Source organism: Rhinoderma darwinii, chromosome 12 (assembly GCF_050947455.1).
Source record: "Rhinoderma darwinii isolate aRhiDar2 chromosome 12, aRhiDar2.hap1, whole genome shotgun sequence".
Classification (NCBI taxonomy): Eukaryota; Metazoa; Chordata; class Amphibia; order Anura; family Rhinodermatidae; genus Rhinoderma; species Rhinoderma darwinii.
The window spans coordinates 5,177,268-5,201,908 of record NC_134698.1 but is presented as its reverse complement, the minus strand read 5'-3'; the positions used below and the strand labels follow the sequence as shown (position 1 = coordinate 5,201,908).

The 24,641-nt window shown below is 40.8% G+C and overlaps 2 protein-coding genes across 3 annotated transcripts; one reads left to right on the top strand and one right to left on the bottom strand.

The window, feature by feature from the left end:
• Window positions 1–313: 313 nt before the first annotated feature.
• BCAN (brevican) lies at window positions 314–16,310 on the top strand. 2 transcript variants are annotated; one of them, XM_075843931.1, is made up of 12 exons: window positions 314–767; window positions 3,196–3,370; window positions 3,455–3,582; window positions 5,711–6,004; window positions 6,218–6,607; window positions 7,086–7,166; window positions 9,623–9,733; window positions 11,827–11,985; window positions 13,786–13,868; window positions 14,195–14,339; window positions 14,448–14,630; window positions 15,084–16,310. In XM_075843931.1, exons 1-12 carry the CDS (start codon window positions 329–331, stop codon window positions 15,092–15,094), a joined length of 2,199 nt encoding a protein of 732 aa, XP_075700046.1. In that variant the 5' UTR covers window positions 314–328; the 3' UTR covers window positions 15,095–16,310. The 2 variants fall into 2 exon arrangements, with proteins under 2 accessions (XP_075700046.1, XP_075700045.1); XM_075843930.1 differs by having other exon boundaries at window positions 7,086–8,258.
• On the bottom strand, window positions 13,479–23,065 carry HAPLN2 (hyaluronan and proteoglycan link protein 2). Its single transcript, XM_075843932.1, has 6 exons — window positions 22,884–23,065; window positions 20,117–20,227; window positions 19,489–19,842; window positions 18,837–18,953; window positions 18,570–18,752; window positions 13,479–17,682 (listed from the first exon to the last, which is right to left on the bottom strand). The coding sequence occupies exons 2-6, from the start codon at window positions 20,214–20,216 to the stop codon at window positions 17,399–17,401; spliced, it is 1,038 nt and encodes a 345-aa protein (XP_075700047.1). The 5' UTR covers window positions 20,217–20,227; window positions 22,884–23,065; the 3' UTR covers window positions 13,479–17,398.
• Between the last annotated feature and the right edge of the window lie 1,576 nt (window positions 23,066–24,641).

Sequence of the window (24,641 nt, the reverse complement as noted above, 5' to 3'; positions counted from 1 at the left end):
AGAGAAACTCAAAGATGAGTATAGTTATTAAGACTCATATGTAGTTATATCATAAAATAACTAGACTTTTGAGAGAGAATTAATAGGTTAGTTATGTTCTTATGTACTTTCCGGAGGACTCTGGAATATTCCACTTTGATGTCTTAAAGGAAACAGTATGGTTATATTTCAGGATGACAGGTCTACTTTAATGGTGGTTTTATAATTTAAGAAAGCCGACGTGAGCAGTGACCCAGATTTTCCAAATTCACTTTTCTGCTGAAAAAATTAGGTGTCTCATTTTTCTGTGTGGTATAATGTGCATTGTGGTGGCCAAGTGTGGTTTGGCATGACCCATTCCCATCCTTCCTTAGTTAATACCATGTTCTTTTCCCGTCTAGAGGATTACAAGAGCTTGAGGGTAAGGATTGGAAATTCTACCACCAAAGCTGTCCTGTCTGGTACTCTCACCATACCATGCCACATCACGTATCACTCAGAAACAGAAGACGTTGGTGTTGGGCGCCGTCCTTTCTTGTTCCCAGCTCGAGTAAAGTGGACCTTTATTTCCGATGGTAAAGAAGTGGAAATTTTAGTGGCCCGGGGCCACAAAGTGAAGATTAGTGAGGGGTACAAAACTCGAGCCTCTCTGCCTGAATACTCGACTTCAGTAGATGACGTCACATTAGTCCTAAAAGAACTGATAAGTAATGACTCAGGGATTTACCGATGTCATGTACAACATGGAATCGAAGATGACTATGCCATGGTGGACGTCAAGGTTAAAGGTAAGGTCTTGAAGACAAACTCAAGACTAAGTAATTGACCCTGAAGGCCGAATTTTAGGTACACTTTTTATGTGACACAGTACAATGTCATGGCCCATACAGGCACCATATTAGAAGATCCAAATGGGTGAAGGAACATTTGGTAGTGGGCACAACCTTCAGGTCAATATGCCCCATATAAAATATTTTTAGGGCTTTTCACCTCCATAATGAAGTACCAGCCATACTATCCCATTCCGTGATATCCCTAAAAAAAATACCCACACCTCTGGTATGGGTCATAGATCTATAAACTAGTTTTATAGGGTAGCATGGGCATTTTTCAGTGCAGTTACCATAGATATTTCCTCACTCCAAATTATACCTAATCGGCATAAAGAGACAGTCCATGTGGAAGATGGGGCCCCCAGGAAAGAAGAAGCCAAAGTCAGGTTGGCTGCACCCTTTATTTTAATGGGTGGGGAGAACCCGTGCAGGCATCCCTCCTCCGTGAGACCTAGAATAAGGGTGTAGGGATCCTAGAAAAAAGGTCAACAAGCACCAAGTCCGCCTGTTCCAGATGACAAGGGGTGTAGTGGTGTTAACCAACAGCAGTAGGTGGCCCCATTTAAAAATTTGATATGGGGCCCCCTTTTCTCTATCTATGCCACTGTGTCTGAGATCTCAGGGGGAAGAAGAGCAAGATTCACTTATAATAGTAACATGAAGAAAAAGATGGACGTCACTCACCCTTCCAGACCTTCAAACGCAGCTTTTTATTTCATGTAGAGGCAGGTTCGAAACAGGAGACAAGCCACTAGCAGTCGGCCTACGGCCGTTTTGCGTCCCCCACACGCTTTCTCAGAGGCCGTGCGAAAGTGTCTGGGGGAAGGCGTAGGCCGTAGCCATTGGCTCCTTTTTTTAACCTGCCTCAACACGACATAGAAAGTTGCGATTAAAGGTCTGGAAGGGTGAGTGCCGTCCATCTCTTTCTTCATTTTACTATTATATTTGGATCTGACATGTTATATGCACAGAGCACCAACGTAGCAGCAGTTATAGGACCAGAGATCCTAGCAGCACAGTGATCCACAGTGCCAACTGCTCGCTCTCATGTGTTTCAAGATTCACTTATGCCGCCTTGATCTCTTCAGTTCAATGAAAGCTTCATTTTAATAATAACCGGGAACGAGTTGTCACCCTAAACCTCTTTACTAATTTACTAATGGTAAAGTTATTCTTTTAGGTTATCTGGTCCATTACTGAATGGGCTCCAACAGTGACAACCAGTTTTCTCAGCCAGAAATGCCATATCATTAAAGGGGTTGTCTAGGCATGGACAACTGATGACCTATCCACAGGATAGGTCGTCAGTATATGATCGTCGGGGGGTCCGACACCCGAACACTGCATCGATCAGCTGCTCCGGCTGCCTTCGGGCACCGGATGTCCATGCTGGAAGCAGATGGCTCCGGTCACGGAATAGCGGCTGAGCTGCAGTATTTAAGTGAATAGGAGCAGAGTTGCTGTTCTGCAGCACGGCCGCTATGCAATAGTCGGAGCCATCTGCTTCCGGCTCCGAATACTGCATACCCTGCATAACATCCGGCGCTCGGAGGCAGCTGATCGGTGCGGGGTCTGGGTGTCGGAACCCCACCGATCATATACTGATGACCTATCCTGTGGATAGGTCACCAGTTGTCCGTGCGTGGACAGCCCCTTTAACTCCTCTTGCCACCCAACGGGGGGCGGCAATGAGAACAGGAGAAAGTAAAAAGAATTTGAAATCTGTGCTCCATCCTCATTCATGGGAGTGATGTTTACAATAAAAAAATTCTATTTAACATAGTCTCTATTCTTAAAATGCCTTTACCATAGATTTAGGAATGTTTACTGTATAATTTACTGTACCATTTATGTTAATATCAATTTGCAACTAGAACTGCCGTTCAAAGTAGTGGTCTGCTTTGGACAATGCCTTTTTGTTACAAGAGTCCCCAACAATAAGATAATAACAGGGTATCCCCTGGGACCCCAGGCAGCAAGTGTTTCATTTTCCTGCAGCTCCCCCGAAGGGGAGATTAATCATTACACATTGTTCATTGAAATAAATGTGCTGTTCATCTGATGTACAGGTGTGTTAGGTATTCCAGAGTGGGAGAAGCTCAATCTCTATTCTGGTTAAAAGATGGGGGTCCTGAATTGGGATCCCCCTCTATTAACTCAGACTTCTTCTATAGGGTCTTTCATAGGGTTTTCTTAATCAGACAACCCCTTTAAACTTACATTCTCCACCCCCCCCCCCCCCCCCAAAAAAAAAGTACTTGTGTTTTAAACTAGGCAGATCAGAAATGGCTGGGATGCTCCATCCATTGAGATTCTAACACCAGATATTATTACATGTTATGATGGTTTCCAGTAACATAATATAGGTCCCTCTCATTTTCAGGCGTTGTGTTCCTCTATCGAGAAGGAATCAATCGTTACACTTACACTTTCCCCATGGCCCAGGAGGCATGTGCAAGAATTACGGCCCACATAGCCACCGCAGACCAGCTCTTGGCTGCTTACCGTGGAGGTTATGAACAGTGTGATGCTGGTTGGATCGCCGATCAAACTGTCAGGTACGGAGATTTTCATGTAAAGTCTATTTTCAAAATCTTCTCAACAAATACAAAGTCAACTGTACTTGACTCTTCACCTTGCAGATACCCCATACAGACTCCACGAGAGGGTTGCTATGGAGATATGGATGGGTTTCCCGGAGTTCGGAACTATGGAGTACTGGAGCCTGATGACATGTATGATGTTTACTGCTATGTGGAAGCGCTCAAGGGTAAATTTGAAGATTACTATGGTATAATGTAATAACCCAAAATGTTATGGGCATCCCCTACACATTTTGTCTGCACTAGCAGATATACATTAGATCCACCGTGTCCATGACCTTGGCTTTGATCTTTAATGGACACATTCTATCAACTTACTAAGGCCTAGTGAGTAGTCTTGAAGGCACAGTCCAGTTCAATAAATAACCTTTCCCAAAGACCACCTCTTTGAGAAGACCACTCTTTAATCTAGACTGATTTCCTGTGAAAGATTTTCAGTTCCATCATATTCTATGCATGCTAGCCATATTATTTGAAAGGATGACCCCTCTAGAACACATTATTCAATTAAATTTTAGGTGGTCGTCTCTGAAAAAGGACTCATATATATATATATAACTATATATATATAATGAATACTCACTACACACTCACACACATGTGTAAAAGGGCTGATATAATAGCTGGGTTTCACCTACTTGGTCGCCCACTATTACTACCCCCTTTATAATCAGGGTCACTAGGGTTATGCCTAGTTCCCCTACCTTTTCCTTATACTAACGTCTACTTGCTTGCTTCTACTCAACGGAATAAGACCGTTCAATAAATACAATTGTATAGTAAATAAAGGGTAATATTTATTACTAACAATAATCACTCTTACATATAAAATACACCAAACACAGGACACAGTAACCGATCACCGTATAGTATTAGTATACCCCAATACATATAACACGTTAATATATATTGAGTATACTCACACTATACGTAGTACAGTATAACCACGATATCACAATCCTAATTATACCGCCACCCACTTATCTAAACATACATATGAATACAGTTACGTTACAATACAATACACATGTACATGCTCACTGTTTCTGCCCCACTTCCATCTAGCAATAACTATCCCTGTACACTAAAGGTTAATCAGCTAACAGGGACAGCAAGGGTTAACTTAGGAATGGGTTGCTGTATAGCAAGTAAATGGTGGGAAAGGGTTAAACAGGTATGCAGGTAAAGGGCTGAAGTAAGGAGGGGGGAGAGCATAACGTGTAGCTGCTGCTACACGTGGATACTTAGTAGTCCATGTGGTCCGCTTCAGGTAGGCAGGAAAAGAGAGCAGACCAGGAGGGAAATGGAGTCCCTTGGTGGAGCTGGGGAGCAGGATCAAGAGAGAGAACTTTGGGACCGTTTGTCCTTTTAAACCTCCCCGTGCACACCTGTGTGACATCACAGGCTCATGCACGTGAAAGGGGGAGGGGCTGGGCCTCATGGAATTCTATTATCTAGTAGGGGGATGGGTATACACCTTTCTGGAGGGACAAATCTATATATATCTACACTCACATGTATATAGATATAAATATATAAAACACTTCCCTTTACAGTCTCAAAAAGGTTTTTGTTGTACTAGTACAGCTCCCAATTCCTATGCTTCTAGGTATCACTTTACTTCCAATGTCTGATGAAGGGGTAACCACCAAATCCTGAAACACATTATCAATTAAGTTTTGGACCTCCTACATTTGTCTGCACTAACTGATATACATTAGACCCACCGTATCCATGAGCTTGGCTTTGCTCTTTAGTGGACACAGTCGATCAACCTACTAGAACCTAGTGGGTAGGCTTGAAGGCACTAAGTACAGTTCAGTACATGCCTCTCCCAACGATCACCCCTTTGGGTAGACCACCCTTTCATCTAGACCGGATTTCCTGTGACAGATTTTTACTTTCTATGCATGCTAGCTATCTACTTTAAGAGGACCACCAATCTAGAAGACCATTTTCAATAACATTTTGGGTGGTCGTCTTAAAGAAGTCTTTATTGTACTTGTAAAGCTCCTAATACCTATGCCTCTAGGTATCACTTTACTGTGCCTGATGAAGGGATAAGCACTACATCCTGTAACACATTGAGAATAAAGCTTTGGATTCCCTATATTTCACACCTATTTACTAACATGCTTAAATTATTTCCAGGAGAGCCTATCTTTACTGAATCAATTCCAACCTTTCTCAGTGCTCCCTCCAGCTTCCTTTCCCGTTTCTTCTTGGTAAATCGGTGTCTAGGTACAGATAAGAAGAGACATACTTCTTGACTCTCTCTATGCCCTTCCATTGTAGGTCAAGTATTTCTGAGTTCATCACTCAACAAATTCACTCTGGAGGAAGCTAGGGAGCACTGTAGGACCCAGGGTACTGAGATAGCAACAACAGGTCAACTCTATTCTGCGTGGATCGAGGGACTGGACCACTGCAACCCGGGATGGTTGGCTGATGGAAGTGTTCGATTCCCTATTGTGGCACCGAGGGAAAAGTGTGGTGGCAACTCTCCTGGGGTGAAGACTATTTTTCAGTTCCGTAACCAGACTGGTTTCCCCAACTCCCAGGCAAAATATGATGTGTACTGTTTCAAAGGTAAGTCAAATAATATAGAGTGAAACAGATCATGGGAGAACAACCCATTCCATATCGCACTGATGCATTTCACACATAACTTGACCATTATAAGGTATAATGTACGTTAGGCCAGTTTTTTTATTTTATTTAGGTTCTATTTCCAGCTAATTTTATAGATAAACTTTTAATGTAATATATTGCTGAACTTTAGACTATCCTCCTTCATTACAGATAAAGACATTGTACCAACACATGATCCTCCAGTTCCCGGAGACAGAGATGTTATTACAGTAACAGAAAGTTTTGAGGAGTTGAAGTTTCCCGATGTAAAAGCTGAAAATGAAGCTCAAGGCTTAGTAGACACCATACCACTAAATGAAACTCATCGAACAAAATCAATTGAAGAAGATAAGGTGAACAAAACCGTTCTCAAGGTCCAACAAGAGTCTCCACCATCTCTACCCTACCCAACAACTCCAACTCTCAAAAGCATCATCAGTGATGAAGAAGATCTGTCTCCTGCATTTGCAAGTTTTCCTCCTTACGAAGATCATTCTGATGACAGTGAAGAACCCACAATGGGCTACACCATTAATATGCCCGTTTTACAAAGTTCTCAAGGTACATATTTATAGTAAGCAAGCCTGAAGTCACCATAGCCCTGACCACCAATGATCTATGCAGGATTTTGTCAAGGAAAGGTCTAGATTAATTATTGCCTATCCCATATGGCTGTACAAGGAGGCAACATGGTCCAACCTCGAACTGTCAAGGAATGGCACCATGCAAAGTGTGGTCAAATAATGCAGACGTTAGAATACTAGTTGAGGCAACATCTGTGGTCATAGTATTATTTTAAGAATAGACAAAGCCCATAGGCCTAGTACATATGTCATAATGAGCAAACTAAGTCTTTCCATAGAAGGGAAAATAGCTTGAACCTTAAATTAAATCCAAAAACTTGAACCTTGTCCATAAAATTACGCAAGTATACCAAGGATAAATTAACAGAAAAATAGAGGAATGATGAATGTGGGTGGAGTTACTATTTTTGGGTGATCCTATGATAACATAAGATTTATTGGTTTTATTTTGGCAGAAGACAAGTTTGGGTTGGTCCCAGAGAACACTTCTGAGTCAACTGGAAGAGCAATGGAAGGTCCTGTTCTGCCGACTGCAGGTGACTCGATCTTAGATGTAACAATTGTGAATGCACATGCAGAGAATGTTTTTGACAACTTTACTGGCTCGGCACAGGAACGGGGTGTTGCTGTGTCAGTATCAGCAAACCACTATGACATCGATGAAAACCCTGATCCTACACAGTTTTCCATAAGAGAACATGGAGTGGATGGAAACATTGAGAAAGAGATAAAAGGAGGAGATGAGTATAACGTAACAAAGGCAGATGAAGGTTCTATCATGTCAACCACATCCGCCTCTACCCAAGAGGCTGATGTAGGTTATACAGGTATTGATAAAAAGTTAGTTCAATTGTATGATAATCAACTCATTGACACTACATCGCAAACCACTACCATATACATGTTTCCCACTATACATCCATCCATTGATCATTTTGAAGGATCTGGACAAGAAGATCACTCAGTGTTTTTAGGAGGACTCATACATCCAAAGACAACCCAAGGTTCAGTGGAAGAACTAGCTTCTGGTGATCATTTTAGTGGTACTCAAGATCCCATAAAAGATGTCCATGTCTTAGTCTCAAACCTGGATCTAAAAACACCTATACCACCTTCATCGCAGCCAAAATATGATAGCTCTAAATTATCTTGGGAAGACGGAAGTGGAGAAGTAACAGAGTCCACATTGCATAGTGGTTCCACTGTCAATACAAATCATACTAAAAAACATGAGACTAATGCAACTGTAGAGAAAGACGGCCAACACAACACAACCCATACCCCTATGCTACTCATACAAGGTTTATACGGGTCAAATGAAACTTCAACTGCACAAGTTTCCCACCTATTAAGTCCTAACATGTCTCGTGTCCTATCAACTGTTAAGGATATAAGCGTAGAACAGTCAACGAGGACAGGCACAATGGAGAGTACCAAAGACCTAGAATCCAATACAACTGTATCTCCCACCATTACAACTTTCACTTCATCACCCAACAATCCCAAGAATTCTTCACACCACAATTTAGAGAAGACCATTGAACCTACTGCATCCATGAGCCCAACAGATCCTCTGCCTGCAGTTCCTACCGAGAAAGCTATTGTGGGATCCTCCGTGAATTTTTCAGGTAACCACCTACATGTCTGCACGGCCATTATTCTTTCGGTGGTCTACTACATCACCAATGCCTTGAGATGAATACTCTACTTCTACCTCTGTGCTTTGTCCTTTCACTATCTCATTACAATCTGGGAACCTCTTTCAGCAGCCTGATCTATGTCACTCCAACCAGTCTGATCATTCGAGAGCACGCATTGTTTTTGTTGACTTCTATGAAGTATTTTTATGATTGTTTCAATGAAAAAAAAAAAACAACAAATTAAATGCTTTTTTTTAGAATTAAAGCACTTGATTAAGGTCATAATCTTCTCTATTCCTTTAATTCCTTTCCTGTGTCTTCTTTATGTGTGTGTGTCTAACTCATTCTTTCACTAACACTTCCTCGATAGCATTTCTAAACCCAAACTACAAAATCAATAGTTAATCTCGAAAGCCAATTTCCTACAGTAGTAGAATAGCCCTACATTTACTTGTCATTCATGGAAAAAGATAATGGCCCATTTATAATATTTAGCTATATAGTTCATGGTTTTTGGACATATTTGACAAAAATGTAATGTTCCTTAAATTGTCCTGTCCAACCGGTGCGGTTCATTCAGGCCTTTTTGTAAGGACTCTATAGGCTTAAGTATTTGGCTCGCTGGGTATAGGTTAGAAATTAAATACGACCTATGTCACCCAACTATCTGAAAGATAACTGGACAATTGAGGTTGAGCTATATGGCGCATTGCTTCTTATCATGGCCAATTGCTAAGCCATTGTGATGCTTCTATTGGCTGGATGGATGAGATATCATGGACCTCAAGTATCAAACGTATACTTTCTAAACTATGAAACAGATTAGGTTCCAAAGTGTCAATGGGGACAAGTTGAGGGATATTATAGAAGGAAAACCCAAAGTAATGGTAGGATCAGCATTTTGGGAACTGCTAGCTACAAGAAAATCCATTGTGGAGCTCCAGTTTTGCTTATCTTCTGAAGGTTTTAGAGACCTATCAAGAAGATAACTTCAGTACCACCCATTCTTAGAATAAAGAGCCTGGACTCCATCACTGGTTGGATATTTCCATAACCAAAATCAATGTTGTCCATAAAAAAAACAACCTGTCCTTCAGTGTCCTAGGAATTGGTGAAGTTGAAGCTCAAGAACTTCCACCGTATCTTCCCACAGACTATGAAATCTCAAAAGATAACTAAAAATAGAATTCCCTATTTAGAAATGATTACTAGACTATGCTAACTTGCTATTGACACTTTTTCTGCAAAAACATTGCCTGATCTTTGCTGCTTTGACATGTACAATAGACACAGTATAGTTTATGATTTTTTTTGAGCACATTCGTAGTTTCCTATTGTACCTTGTGTTGTAGATGTCTGCTACCCCAACCCTTGTGAAAACGGAGGGACGTGCATTGATGAAGACGATGGTGACTTTCGCTGTTTGTGTTTGCCAGGCTATTTTGGAAAAGTCTGTGATATAAGTGAGTGAAGAGGGAGCTATTCTCATTTCTTTGTCGCTATCACAATATAATTCATGTGTCGCATACACACATACATACATGCTATAGGGAAGAGTACTTTTGTAATATGTGAGACCCTATTCGGGCGAATATAAGAGGTATAATATGATCTTTATTTGCAATATATTTATTGGGGTCCTATAAAACAGAAAAGTGAATAGTAGGCAGTCAGTGGCAATTGACAGAAGGGTGTGGGCCCATTTTAAGACTAATTTTCCTGTGCTCCTGACAGCAGCACCATGTGTAGTGCTCTGTAGTGGTCCTAGTCATGTCATAATGTAAGAATATCTAATGGAAATTAAGAGTTTTGGCTACGGTATAGACAATAAAAAAGCAATGATATTAAAATTAAATAGGAACTGCCATGGGGTCTTACCAGATGCCCTAAACATTATACATATATTAATAATATAAAACTGAATTCTAACATAAAATACATCATCCACTTTTAACATTCAATTTCTTCATGAAATCAGGTTAATTTAATTTAATATTTTTTTGATAACATTATAAAACTAGACGTGGAAGATGACTTGTAGCATCTTCTATATTAGAATCATTTCACATTGAGTTTTACACTAATTCTCATAAGGTTGCATTTCTGCTCTATGTTAGTTTGATAATCTGGAATGTTATATAATTGAGAACCAGTGGATACCAGACTAAATTAATTTTACTCAATTAAATACTTCAAATAATTTTGCAGTGTAACACTGATGTAGAGGCATAATTTAAAACACTTGTTCTCCGGCTTTAAAAGTATACCTTAAATTTTAAATATTTCCTCTGTGTGTATGATTACATTGTATAGAATAAATAGATTTCTTTATAGAGTGAGGCAATGATGTATAGCCTACATGCCACTTCCCTTCCACACTTATAGTTCTGATGTTTTCATTTGCAACGGGGGGGCCCCAGGAGTTTTGGTTCAGTTAGCAATGAGAAAATGTAAAAAAAACAAACTACAGACACGTTCCTTGATCAATCTGAGTCCATGGTTCTAGGACTGTCTATTCCTATGAGTTATGAACTTAAAGTAATATGCTACAAACTACTAAAGAAATATGTCACTCACAAAATACTGTTCATAATAGGAGAATTATAGTTCAAATATGGAAAGTAATACTCTCTGTGAATATAATAATTATTATAATTTTCCAGGATCCTCACCGTTTTAATTCAAGAAGGTCCAAGAAAGCTAGGAAGCATCGAGACCCTTACGTTCTAGTAGTCTAGTAGTATATTCTTGTAGATCAGACAATACAACACCTGTAGAAAGCCCCAGGATAGCTAAATAGCTCTCCTTCAGAAGAAAGAAAAATGTCCCTATAGGTGACCGACCCTTTTACGAGCCTAGAAACAAGACTCTGGTTATTAACCAAATTACATCTGAGACAGCACTGTTATGGAGTTTTTTCTCTTCGTCGGTACAATGTAGGTTTCGCTGAAAGGAGATCTTTAGGGCAATGCTCCCAGGAAAAAAAATTGAGCAAAATAGCTCTCCTACGGAAGAAAAAGAACTGTCTCCCTATAGGTGGCTACCCGGTAAATCAGTAAAAATACAGCTTCCTTAGTGCTAGAGCGGAGATATTTTGTATGCATTCTCCCAGGTGGCATTGACCAAAAAACAAGACACCCTATGAGCTGGATCTCCGCAAGGAGAAACAGTACCTTCCAAGAGTCTTCTAAATTATGGAGACTTGAAACCACATGACCTTCATCATGATTGCTCTTACAAGGACACACTATGTCGTTTCACAAACATAAAAGCCACTACTTCACAGTCCTCAACCTTCTCCCATCCTGCCCAAGTCACGTATTTTTCTACTCAGGTATTCTTATATTTCCATGATGCTGTCCTTTTGGAAGCCAAATCCATTGTGATTCACTCCTAAGACAGATTTTGACGTGGTAGAGGTCACCAAAGAAACGGTTGATGACTAATTTAGATAATAAGCAACCATCTAAGAGTTTAGAAGAATTTCTCTACGCCATTTCTGAATATCTACCTTCGTTCCCCTGATCTCATATTCCATGTCAATGTCTTTGGTTAGATGTAGAGAAATGTCTCGAGGATTGGGACACATTCCAGGGATTCTGCTACAAGCATTTCTATGATCGTAAAAGTTGGGAAGAAGCTGAAACCCACTGCCGGGCATATGGTGGTCACCTCGTAAGCATTGTGACCCCAGAGGAGCAAGACTTTGTAAACAGTAAGTGTAAAAAAAAATACCAGTATATTAATGGGCTCCAGATAAGATACCTCGTTCCTCAAAAGTCAACCTTTTTTCCATCAAGAACTTTGGATTCTATTCTCTTCGCCTCTAAAGACTCATCATATAGCACTGGGCAAAATTAAAAAAAAGCATAGTACACTATAAAGACTATTAGTAAACCACAACTTGACATATTTGGAGATATGGTAACTAGTAGAAGATATAACGATCTTAAAATCTCGTAATAGTGAATAATAAATTAGCCTAAATAAACAAGACCCCCAACCAGCTTCGGCAGGACACTGTGGTAAGGAACCACATCATATATGTTATTCAAGATACGTGGGATCGTCAGTAGGGCTATCCCTCAAGCATAGTAGTTCTGCCGTTTCAGCAAATCCAGTGTCTTTTTTTGTTGACCACTTTATGTTAGTTAGCATACTATTTTACAAAATGGCAACTGGTGATCCCCCAAGACCTGCCCGTGGTTTCCAGCATGCTGACAGTCCCGGTCAACTCAAAAGATGTAATATTTTATTCCATTAATGTTCGAAGCCTATATACATTGATGTAGCCTTTCGTTAGAAGTTTTAAAGAGGATCTGACTTGGGAAAACAACTCCACTTAATAATTAAATATGTTGTCCTTAGGCCTTAGGACAACCCCAGCAAAATCTATATATAGAGGTAGGACATATTGGAGCCAGATGAGGTCAAGGATTGAGTCACTTGCACCCACAAAACCGATCCAGAGATTGGTGTTGAGTCGAGTCATGGGAGGACCTAATTCATTTTTAAAGTTGTTCTCCTTCACAATAAGCAGAATTAGTAGGTTAACCCTATACTATACAGAAATAAGTAGTACTATACGGCTCCAGAAGATCCAGAGTTTATATCTTCTTTTGCCTTATAAGCAGATGGAGACAAAAAATTCCTTATCCCGAAAAAAATCCTGAATAGCGTAGACAGTCGTATATGTTGACATAGTGCCAACATGTCAATCATTGTTACAACAAAGGATCTTCATATGAAAGAGGAGATTAGAGATCCAGTCACCAGTACCACATGGATAAACTGTGGAAATTTTGGAGGTTTGTCCGTAAAAAAAAAAAGTTAATTTTTCAAGACATTCCTTATCTTGTATATATGTTTTTTTTATCATTTAAATAAGCATTTATACTTTTATATTGACCTCTTTACTATACAAATTATCAACATTTAGAACACCGATGTACATTTTAGTTCTAGAATTGTTCGAAGAGCCTGATGGATGGACAACTCCAGACAAACTCAATGTTTTTGTTAATTTTTTAAAAATCCAATCCACTTTTTTGTATCTAATAGACCTACTTGAGGTGAGGCTTACTGTACATTTTGTTATAGTACTTTCCTCAAGCACCTTGTCGGGGATTTCATGACTTGGAACCGCCACACCTTCCCATTTGGAAGGTCCTCTGACGCTCTGTAAAGCACACACGAACTAGTAAAAAAAACTTCCATAACTTGGCGACTCTGATACTGAACTTCTTGAGATTCAATATTGATTACTATGATACCTTTTTATACATGTGCCATACAATAATTGAAATCAATGACATTTCTGTGGTGTAGACTCTGGGGGTCAGAAGGTTTACTGTGGGCTTGGACCTCTTGGTCCTGGGAGTTTATGAAGCCCCATCTTACACAATGTATGGTTCATTGAGGCAAACACAGTAGAACTGTGATAAGAAACAAATTGTTGGTCCCATAAAAGTGGTAAATTCTTTTATTTTGAATATTATTTTTTTTTTTACTATAGATAGGTATAAGGACTATCAATGGACAGGCCTCAATGATCGGACTATAGAAGGAGATTTTCAGTGGTCAGATGGGAATCCTCTGGTAAGTCCTATATAGTGTCGGGCACAGATGAAAAACACAAATTCTGTATATTGTGCAATTCGCTTTAGGTTTTTGTTCCCTCTTATCAGGCAACTATTTACTTTTCGATTAGCCATTGAACTCGTAGACCCAGCACATCCATCCGGTTGCATAGCCATAGGAAGTCCAAGCTAGGTCCATTACTAAATTCCCAAGTAAAGATTAGCCCATCCAATGTTTAACATAAGAATAGATGCTGCAAAACAAGATCTTACCCAACCGGGGGCTAAATCCCCTTCATGGATAAAGTAGAAAAATTACGAAATTTTTTAACTTTTTTCCTTCAGCTTTTTGAAAAATGGAACCATGGACAACCTGACAGCTACTTTCTCTCCGGTGAAGACTGCGTGGTAATGGGCTGGCATGATGGTGGTCTCTGGAGTGATGTCCCATGCAACTACCACCTCCCATACACCTGTAAAATGGGTCTGGGTAAGAGTAACAATAAAAACGCCACCGTCCATACTAGCAAAATAATATAAGGGAAAATTCAATGTGTAGGAGTATTTTTATGTCATCTCATCTCAATGTTTGTCCTAGTGTCCTGTGGTCCTCCACCTGAAGTGGCTAATGCTTCTACATACGGCCGACCAAAAACACGATACCCAATTAGCTCTGTGGTGGGATACCGTTGCAACGATGGCTTTGTTCAACGTAATTTACCCATCATCAAGTGCCAGTTGGATGGAATATGGGAAGAACCACAGATAAACTGCTTGCCTGGTAAGTAGACAAAATGGTCACCTACCAAACAGTCCAGTTTTATCTAAAAGATGATGGGACTGTGACACGAGACATCTTGGAGATGCTAAGTGGGCTCTAGAAGAGCAGAGGTGGCACCACATATTTCCAAAAATGTACGCGGTAAATTATTATCTGCCCCTTCAATCACCCCAAAGGGAACTCTGAACAGTTACCACTACATGTTCTGGGATGGTATGGATGGGTAGCACGTGGTGGAAAAGAGGCACTGCACCAGTCTTCGGTAAAGAGTTTTGCCACCCAGCCCTCTCCCTCCTGGTTGGTCTGTTGGGTGTGGAGAAGATAGGTTACAAGGAAACGCAGTGGAGGTGGACCCAATTATCATGTTCCCATGGAGCCAGCCTTCCCTAGTGTACAAAGAACATATTTTTAACTTTAACATTCCCTTTTGCTATCTGTCCTGTTTCCATGCAGCACTTCAATGATGTGACCACTTCCCAAGATCCTAACCCGTCTGACTCTCGAATATGAAGTCTTATCCTGGTGGTCAAAAGTCCCAGGCCCAACGACTGGAAGACGAGGCCATGTTTGGCCAACATACCACTAAAGCAGAGCCACGGGGAGGTGCTATATACTATTAGACAGTGGCCTGTCTCATCCAATGCTGGTTGACCCGTACCACAAGCATCTGTAACCCATTCACTGCCCATTCTCTTCAACGACCATAGAAGATATAGTTTATCCGGAAGAAAACGAGTCTTCTAAATGATTCTACCCATGTATTATACATACAGTATGTATGCTATATATTTCTCTGATAGTTTTGTCTCTATTTAGTCACATGATTAAACTGTAATTCTATTTTATACATTATTTCTCAGTGTAAAACTGAATTTATTTAAATGTTTTTGCCAGTTTCCAAAAATTTGGGAGAAGGGGCAGCTATTTTGTTTTGGCTTAGCTATAAAATGTTATAAAAAAGTTTGTTAAATGGTATAAAATGGAGTGTTCCTTTAAAATTGTATCTTGTACCACAACTATTCAGGATTTTAAGGTTTGTGGTATCATAAGAACTTAGGTCACGGCTGCCAATCAGTTAAAGGGGTTTTCCGAGATAAGAAAAAATATGCCTAAGGGGGGCAAAAGCCATAAAAGAATCAAAAAACCCATTACTGATGGATATATCCCCCTTCATTCCAGCGTTGCCGCTTCGGTACCACCCACTAATCTTAATTTACTGTGCAGCAGCGATGACGTGCCCGTATACCAACCTGATCGCTGCAACCAATCACTGGGTATTGTGTCATATACAAGGACCAAGGACAGTGATTGGCTCCGGCGATCACATGGGTATGCGGGCACTTTATCGCTGCAGCACAGTAAACAAAGAACTGCGAAGAGCAGCAGAGAAAATCCGTCGAGATGCCGAAGTATTTATCAAGTGAATAATGGGTCTGTTATTATTTTATGACATTTTCCCCAATTTAGGAAGACCCATTTAAGAGAGCGAATCTTGATCCAGAACGATGATTCAGTAAATTCTTAGCAGACTGTGCATACAATTATATTATCTTCTTCATATTCAACTCCGGTAATCTGGTAATGAATGTAACAGGGGGGCTCTGATTAGAACAAACCAGAAAAATGTACTAATTATTGAAAATGTTTAAGATTTTGTTGAAATAAAAGAAAATAAATTTATATTTTTTCTTTCTATTTTTTTTGTTAAACTAAATGTAACCAGAAAACATGACATATGTAATGATAGGGGTAAGGAAACAGACAAGTGAGCCCTAATCTACCCGCCACTCAGTCCCTGCCTAATTGCAACGACCCGCCCTAGGCGACGGGGTACAACTGGGCGACGGTCCCTACGCTCAATAAGTGCCCGACAGACAAACAGACAAGGGTACACAGAAGCAAGGGAAAAGGGGCAGTTGCCCACGGAAACACCGTGAGCAACAAGAGTGGTGAACGAGCCGAGTCAAACCAGGAGAGAGCAAGGTACAAAACGCAGAGCAGAAGAGTAGTGAACAAGCCGAGTCAAACCAGGAGTGTACGAGGTGCCAAACGCAGAGCAGGAGAGTAGTAAACAAGCCGAGTCAAACCAGGAGTGTACGAGGTACCAAACGCAGGAGTGTACGAGGTACCAAACGCAGAGCAGGAGAGTAGTCAGTAAGCCAGCGTCAATATGAAGCAGGGTCAAATGGTTAAAAGAAGCTGCAGCAGGGCCAGGAAACCAAACGAGAAGAATCACAAGCAAGGAGGAACAGGAAAGGCAGGTATAAATAGACAGAGGGCGGGAGCTAGCTCCGTCTGGCCAGGCTGTGATAGGCTCTCCCACTCCTAAGCCTGCCATCCTGACTGGTGGAAGATGGAGTCAGTCTCACAGACATAGAAGCAGGTGCAGACTGATTACCTATGGGAGTGGATACAGAAGCTGTGCCTGGCAGATCCTTTACACACAAGTGAAGTAAACTAGACACTGCCGAAAGTATACATATATACAGTACTAATGTACAGATTTATAACGTGTATATAGGCACATACAGTCACATATAGGTGCACTCACATCCGAGTTTGCTTTCAAAATTCTACTGGCTTTCTGTTAGCTCTCAGGTTGCTGAAGCTCATAAGCCACTGCTGCCCTCTACTGGTCAATTGTCTGTTTAGAGCGGCCTGGGCAGTAATGTAATGGGGAAGATGTAGTGTTTTAGAGCAGTCCGTATACAACAGTCTGTGGTCTACATTGCTGTCTCAGAAGACCTCAGAAGACACCAAGACCAGACTTAAGTAGTAGCATAACAGTACACCCCATACAGTCTCTCTTCCTCATTGGGAAAGCCAAAACTCCTCACTCCTGGGTCTGGGAGTCCTCCACATCGTTCCCGAGGGTCCGTGATTGGAAAACGGACACTGCCATCTGATAACCAGCCACCGTCACAGTGATCCAGACCAAGAAATCTCCACGCTGCATAAAGATGCCCGACCTTGGCCATCTCAGCTTTACGGGCACGGCAGGCAGCAGAAGCTTCTCGGAAATTCATCGGGCCATGGACTAAGAAGACATTACCTACAAAATATATCATGTTCATGGAAATGTCAACTGGAGAGGTCTGCGTTGATACATTTAATAGACCCCCTTTTATATCAGCTCATAACAAATGTCCAGCACTCATGTTCTCCATAGTAAAATCCACTCATAGGGTATCACTGACGCGTTTTGGGCAATAGCATAGCTCAAAACGCGTTAGAATTTGACCTTTTTTCAGGACCTGGATTTGACAATAAAGTTACTGAGCTTCCCTGGGGATATTATGAGTGCAGAATGCTCCGCTTTTCTCATAGTTCCAACGCTCAATCCAGATATCACTAGCCATGATGGTGCCACAGTAAAATGCTTACGCATTTCGGACTGCACTAGCCTGAAACGCGTAAACCATTACATTGTTTGTCAATTTGGATTTTCTGTGTTGTCTTCTAAAAATGTATCCCATGTTCGACCGAACATATACATAGGTAACCATTCACCCGTATATGCCAAAACTGTGTGCTATTGACATATTTGGATATTACAATATTACCATGAATTCCTTGTCTCCCCACTTACTCCATTTACCCCAAGGTGGAGTTGGCTGATCTAGACTCTGTCCTAAAAAACTGTCCAGATATCATGTGATAACCAATGACTATGAAAACTACACAGGAAATCCAGATCCGGAAGCGTGATGACCCACATGGGCGTTTCGACCCACACCAGCTATGACTAAGGGCTAGAAAAGCCTCGAGGAGTGTAAACAGCTCCTCCTGTTTCTGGACCCTGATTTTATTTTCTGACCTCAATAAACTGGCTGGATTTTACCGTGAGTATCACGAGTGCCGGACATTACAGAACGGCCATGGAGTCCCTACATTTACTCCATGCACCCATAAATTATACCGTAATGACTTCAGCTGTACCTTTAAGTGCCGACGTGAAGCAGAAGGCATCATATCTGTCCTTTAGTTTGTCTTTGGGGCCATAGCTGCGTATTCCAGGAGGTAGGTTGCCCCCACATGGTTCCCGTGTAACAATTATGGGGTAATGAACACTTCCTTCGAGGAGCCACCCAGCGTTGCACCAGTCCAGACCATCAGTCCAGGCTTAGAAGAAGACAAATATAAGTCAAGACCTGAACATTCGTTACGTACTAGTCTATCACGTATGACAAGATGACATCCTCCTACCTTGGTAGAGTTGAGAGTAGGTGGCCAGTCTTCCATCTTGTTCTTCACAAACGTGATAAGCCTCAATGTAATTAAAGTGGTAGCGCCCCTCTTTGGCCTGGTATGGAAAGACGACCCCTAAAATAAGCAGTTTTCATGTAGCCATCAGATTCTCGTTTCTTCAATTTCCACTACACAGAACTTCTTTCAGTACCTTGGTATGTGTCTTCTCGAAATATGTTAGTGCTGTGAATGAGCTTAAAGGGTAACTCCACCAAAAATATCTAATCACCTGATTACTTTGCTATACCATGTCTGGTTTACTGCTACAGACATTTTGACTTTTGAGCAGCCTCTCATGACTGCAACCCATATTTTTAATGGTGACAACCAAAATGAATGAGAAGTTGTCACAGACCCGCCCCCATTATGAACATCTTGTTAAATGTTCTAAAGTGTAATAGAATATGAAGAGGATCCAATGATGGAAAGTGATTTATATTTGGATAACTTATTATATCCAACATCTTACAACATCCCAAACCGTTTTGTTTGGGTTGGAGCTCCCCTTTAAGGGCTTATCAATCCCCCAAAAAATATTTTTAAAAAATCTAGCTTTTATGGACTCTTAATGCCAAATCTGTTAGCAATATCCACAATTCTGTGCCTTTACCTTCTAACTGTAGGGATAATGTCAAGCTCTGGTCCTCCAGGCCATTGACCAGTTCACACTTGTATCTTCCTTCATCTTCTAATGCCACGTTGGTGATTATCAGAGAAGCGTCCAGTCTATGGCTTCTCCTCATCCTCACTCGACCCCTCAGCTTGTCGTAATTCCTGTGGTACTGACCATTGGAGATGATGATCAGGTTTTCCAGGGGGTCTTCAGGATTGACTTTGCTCCATTTGACCCTATAGCTTCTTGGCCGCCTCCTCATGATACAGGGGAGGGTGACATTGGCTCCTCGGGTGCTCTGAACCACACTGTGGATAGGATGCAGCAGATAATGTGTCCCTGTGCTGTAATCTGTGAGGGGAGGACAAAAAAATTGGCAAAAAGTATTCATAAATTTCCAGGAGGAATAACAGAGAAACGGCACCATTTTTTTTCCCCAGAATTGTTATTTCATGGGGAATATAACTATTTACGCAAATAGACATGTCAGGAGAAGAGATCCTTTCCTAGTTCGGATATAGGCGGGCAGATGAATTTAGGTAGAATTCCCCTTTAATTATTTAACCTACAAGAACCCCTATCATGTGCCCCATTTCTGGATAATACATTCTATAAATTATAAGACCTTGGTTCCGGTTGGCGTTGCGATACAGGTCCTGGAAGTAGGCGGAGCCAAACAGTAAAAGCAGAAGAATGAAGAATCCCTCCATCCTTGAGGAGAACATTCGATCTGTGTCTGTGAGAGACAAGAAATAACCAGGTCAGTCCAAAAGCAGGATGATGATGATGATGATGATGATGATTGATGATGATTGATCATGATGATTGCTGAGTCATGATTGATGATGATGATGATTGATAATGATGATTGATGATGATTGATGATGATGATGATTGATGATGATGATGATGATGATTGATAATGATGATTGATGATGATTGATGATGATTGATGATGATGATGATGCTGATTGATGATGATGATGATGATGATGATTGCTTATGCTGATGATTGATGATGATGATGATGATGCTGATTGATGACGATTGATCATGATGATTGCTGAGTCATGATTGATGATGATGATGATTAATGATTATTGATGATGATGATTAATGATTGATAATGATGATGATGATGATGATTAATGATGATTGATAATGATGATGATTATGATGATTGATGATGATGATTGATGATGATGATGATTGATGATGATTGATCATGATGATTGCTGATTCATGATTGATGAGGATGATTAATGATGATTGATAATGATGATGATTGATGATGATTGATGAAGATGATTGATTATGATTGATGATGCTGATTGATGACGATTGATCACGATGATTGATGATGATGATTAATGATGATTGATGACAATGATTGATGATGATTGATGATGATGATTTATGATTGATGATTATTGATGACGATGATGATGGTGAGATAAGATTTTACGCTAATTTTCCACAATAATATTTCAACACATTCACATGTAGAGGGGTCATTATCACCCAGCTATTCCAGGATCCTGAACGGCTAAGCTGTGCCGAGGGGTGGAGGACGTACAGCTGTATGAATAGCCAGATTTACTGTTTGTGATTCTAGGAAAGTTAATAAGGGAAAACTATAATGGCAGCATATTGCTGGTCACCCTACTTTCCTAGAGTCCTGAAAAGCAGATCTATAATGATATATCTTACACATTTTTACACTAGACTTCAGAGATAGAACATAAAGGAAAGATTCTTATTCTCAAATGTGATCAATATTTTCCTTTTAGGTACTAAACAGAACAAAATTGCTGTCAGCGTATCTTAGGTTCCCATGTGTGATACTGTCTGCTAAGATACTGTATCTAAGCATATCATGTGTGATACTGTCTGCTGAACTGTGTATCTAATCCTATCATGTGTGATACTGACTGCTGAGCTCATGTACCTAATCCTATCATGTGTGATACTGTCTGCAGAGCTGAGGTATCTAATCCTATCATGTGTGATACTATCTGCTGAGCTGTGTATCTAATCCTTTCATGTGTGATACTATCTGCTGAGCTGTGTATCTAATCCTATCATGTGTGATACTGTCTGCTGAACCGTGTATCTAATCCTATCATGTGTGATACTGACTGCTGAGCTCATGTACCTAATCCTATCATGTGTGATACTGTCTGCAGAGCTGAGGTATCTAATCCTATCATGTGTGATACTATCTGCTGAGCTGTGTATCTAATCCTTTCATGTGTGATACTATCTGCTGAGCTGTGTATCTAATCCTATCATGTGTGATACTGTCTGCTGAGCTGTGTATCTAATCCTATCATGTGTGATACTGTCTGCTGAACCGTGTATCTAATCCTATCATGTGTGATACTGTCTTATGAGCTGCATATCTAATCCTATCTTGTGTGATACTGTCTGCTGAGCCATGTATCTAATCCTATCATGTGTGATTCTGTCTGCTGAGCGGTGTATCTAATCCTATCATGTGTGATACTGTCTGCCGAGCTGTGTATCTAATCCTATCATGTGTGATACTGTCTGCTGAGCCGTGTATCTAATCCTATCATGTGTGATACTGTCTGCTGAGCTGTGTATCTAATCCTATCATGTGTGATACTGTCTGCTGAGCTGTGTATCTAATCCTATCATGTGTGATACTGTCTGCTGAGCTGTGTATCTAATCCTATCATGTGTGATACTGTCTGCTGAGCTGTGTATCTAATCCTATCATGTGTGATACTGTCTGCTGAGCTGTGTATCTAATCCTATCATGTGTGATACTGTCTGCTGAGCTGTGTATCTTATCCTATCATGTGTGATCCTGTCTGCTGAGCTGTGTATCTGATCCTATCATGTGTGATACCATCTGCTGAGCTGTGTATCTGATCCTATCATGTGTGATACTGTCTGCTGAGCTGTGTATCTAATCCTATCATGTGTGATACTGTCTGCTGAGCTGTGTATCTAAGCCTATCATGTGTGATACTGTCTACTGAGCCGCTGTATCTAAGCCTATCATGTGTGATACTGCCTGCTGAGCTGTGTATATAATCCTATCATGTGTGATACTGTCTGCTGAGCCGTGTATCTAATACTATCATGTGTGATACTGTCTGCTGAGCTGTGTATCTAATCCTATCATGTGTGATACTGTCTGCTGAGCCGTGTATCTAATCCTATCATGTGTGATACTGTCTGCTGAGCCTGTGTATCTAATCCTATCATGTGTGATACTGTCTGCTGAGCCATGTATCTAATCCTATCATGTGTGATACTGTCTGCTGAGCCGCTGTATCTAATCTTATCATGTGTGATACATTCTCAGAGGACCGCACAGCTCTACAAGTTTAGGATTGGGTAGAATACAATGATCCTCTTACCTTCTACGCTCCTATGCCATTCTCCGCGCTCTTCATCCCCAGGTTATAGGACACACGAGTACTGTATGTGCTGTGTGTGTTGTGTGTGTTGTGTTTGTTGTATATGTTGAGTCTCGGTGGAAGGCGTCCGCTCCCGTCTTGCTGATGTCCACTGTGTTGTCTCCAGCCGCCCTTCTGCCGCGCTGTCAGTAAACATTTTGTGTGCCTGTCGGTTACTTCCCCTGTGCAGTGGTGACAATGACTGAGGAGACAATGTGTCATTGTTCTGGTCAATGCTTGGACTGTCTCGTCCCTCGGATACACGGCCTCCGGATTGGGGAGAAATGTCACCATGTGGCTGGAGGATCTCTGTCCCACTCACCCAGACTACAAGGTGTCCCAGTGTTCCCAGTAACCTTTGGACTCCTCGTTCCCCAGTAATAACAAAACATCAGACACCTGCAAAATGTCCCCAAATGCCTTGTCGAGACCAGTGAAGAGTCACCCCAATAATTTACATCTTGAGCTGACCGGCCCAATGGGTCTGCTTTATTCTACTGTCTGCAGGGGGTCCAGTCTTATAATAAATCCTTATATAATGAAAAGTTCTGCAAGTTTCTCATACACTTTGTGTTTCAGTTCCTCACCATTTCCAAAATCTCTGCTTGCTCTCAGTGAATGTAAATATTCTTCTTTCTCATAGCTGTTCAATTGTATCCAGCTGAACAGTCTGGACCCAGGCTGATATATTATACCTGCAGTGATACGTTGTAACAAGGTATCAGCACGGGAGAACGATGTGTGCTACTGATGTATCAAACCCACAGAGGACTATCTACACTGAATACAACTGTAGCAAACCCTCTGCTGTGAAAAGGTTTGGATCTGTACAGGGTTTTCAGGGTCTGCATATAAACAAGAATTTTCCCATTCACTGACAGCAAGCAGGGATATTTAAAATGGTAAAGAATTCAAATACAAAGTATTTCAAAGTAAACAATTCCGAAAATTGTGAAAATGTTGTAATACCCATAGTGAACACAAGATGGGGCTGTTGATACCTTATTAAAAAAAATGCAGCCACTATGTTAGGGATTTGCGAAAATAATCACTGCCTGATATTATCAGAATGACTCGCTTATTTTTAAGGAGCATTTCCCATAAAATAATAAGAAAAAATTACCAAATAATTACATTTCCGAGAGAACATGTCTGCTTCTTCAAAGAAACAAGGTATGTATCACTGCAGAACTTGGAGAATTTGCCATTCAGGTGTCTGAGACAGCTGTGTGACAATCTGTTGGCCATATTGGTTGGAACTCAGCTTTCCCAGAAACAGACAAAATTGTATAAACAAGAAAAACATGACTGCTTTCTTTCCGAAACAGCGCCACTTTTGTCTACAGGCTGTGTCTGGAATTGCAGCTCAGTTTCCTTCGCTTGAGACTGAGAGGTCAGTTATTTGTAACCTAAAATTAGCCGAAGCAGGAAGTGTTTCTCGTTCTGGAGGACCTAGGACGTTCATGCCTTACACAGAGAGAACATTCCTTCAATAGGAAACGTTGTAATGCTTTATTTCTCCCGTAGGGGCACTGTAGGGAAATTGAACACTTGCTGCCAGGTTTCCCTACAGATTGTTGGCGCTCCCAGCTCATCAGCCTTTTAACAAGAAGGAAATGTAAAAGTGGACAACCCCTTTAAGTAATCGTGTTGAAAACTTAGACACAAAAGCTGTCTTTTAAAAATCGAGATATGATCTTGTAAGTCAAGAAGATACAA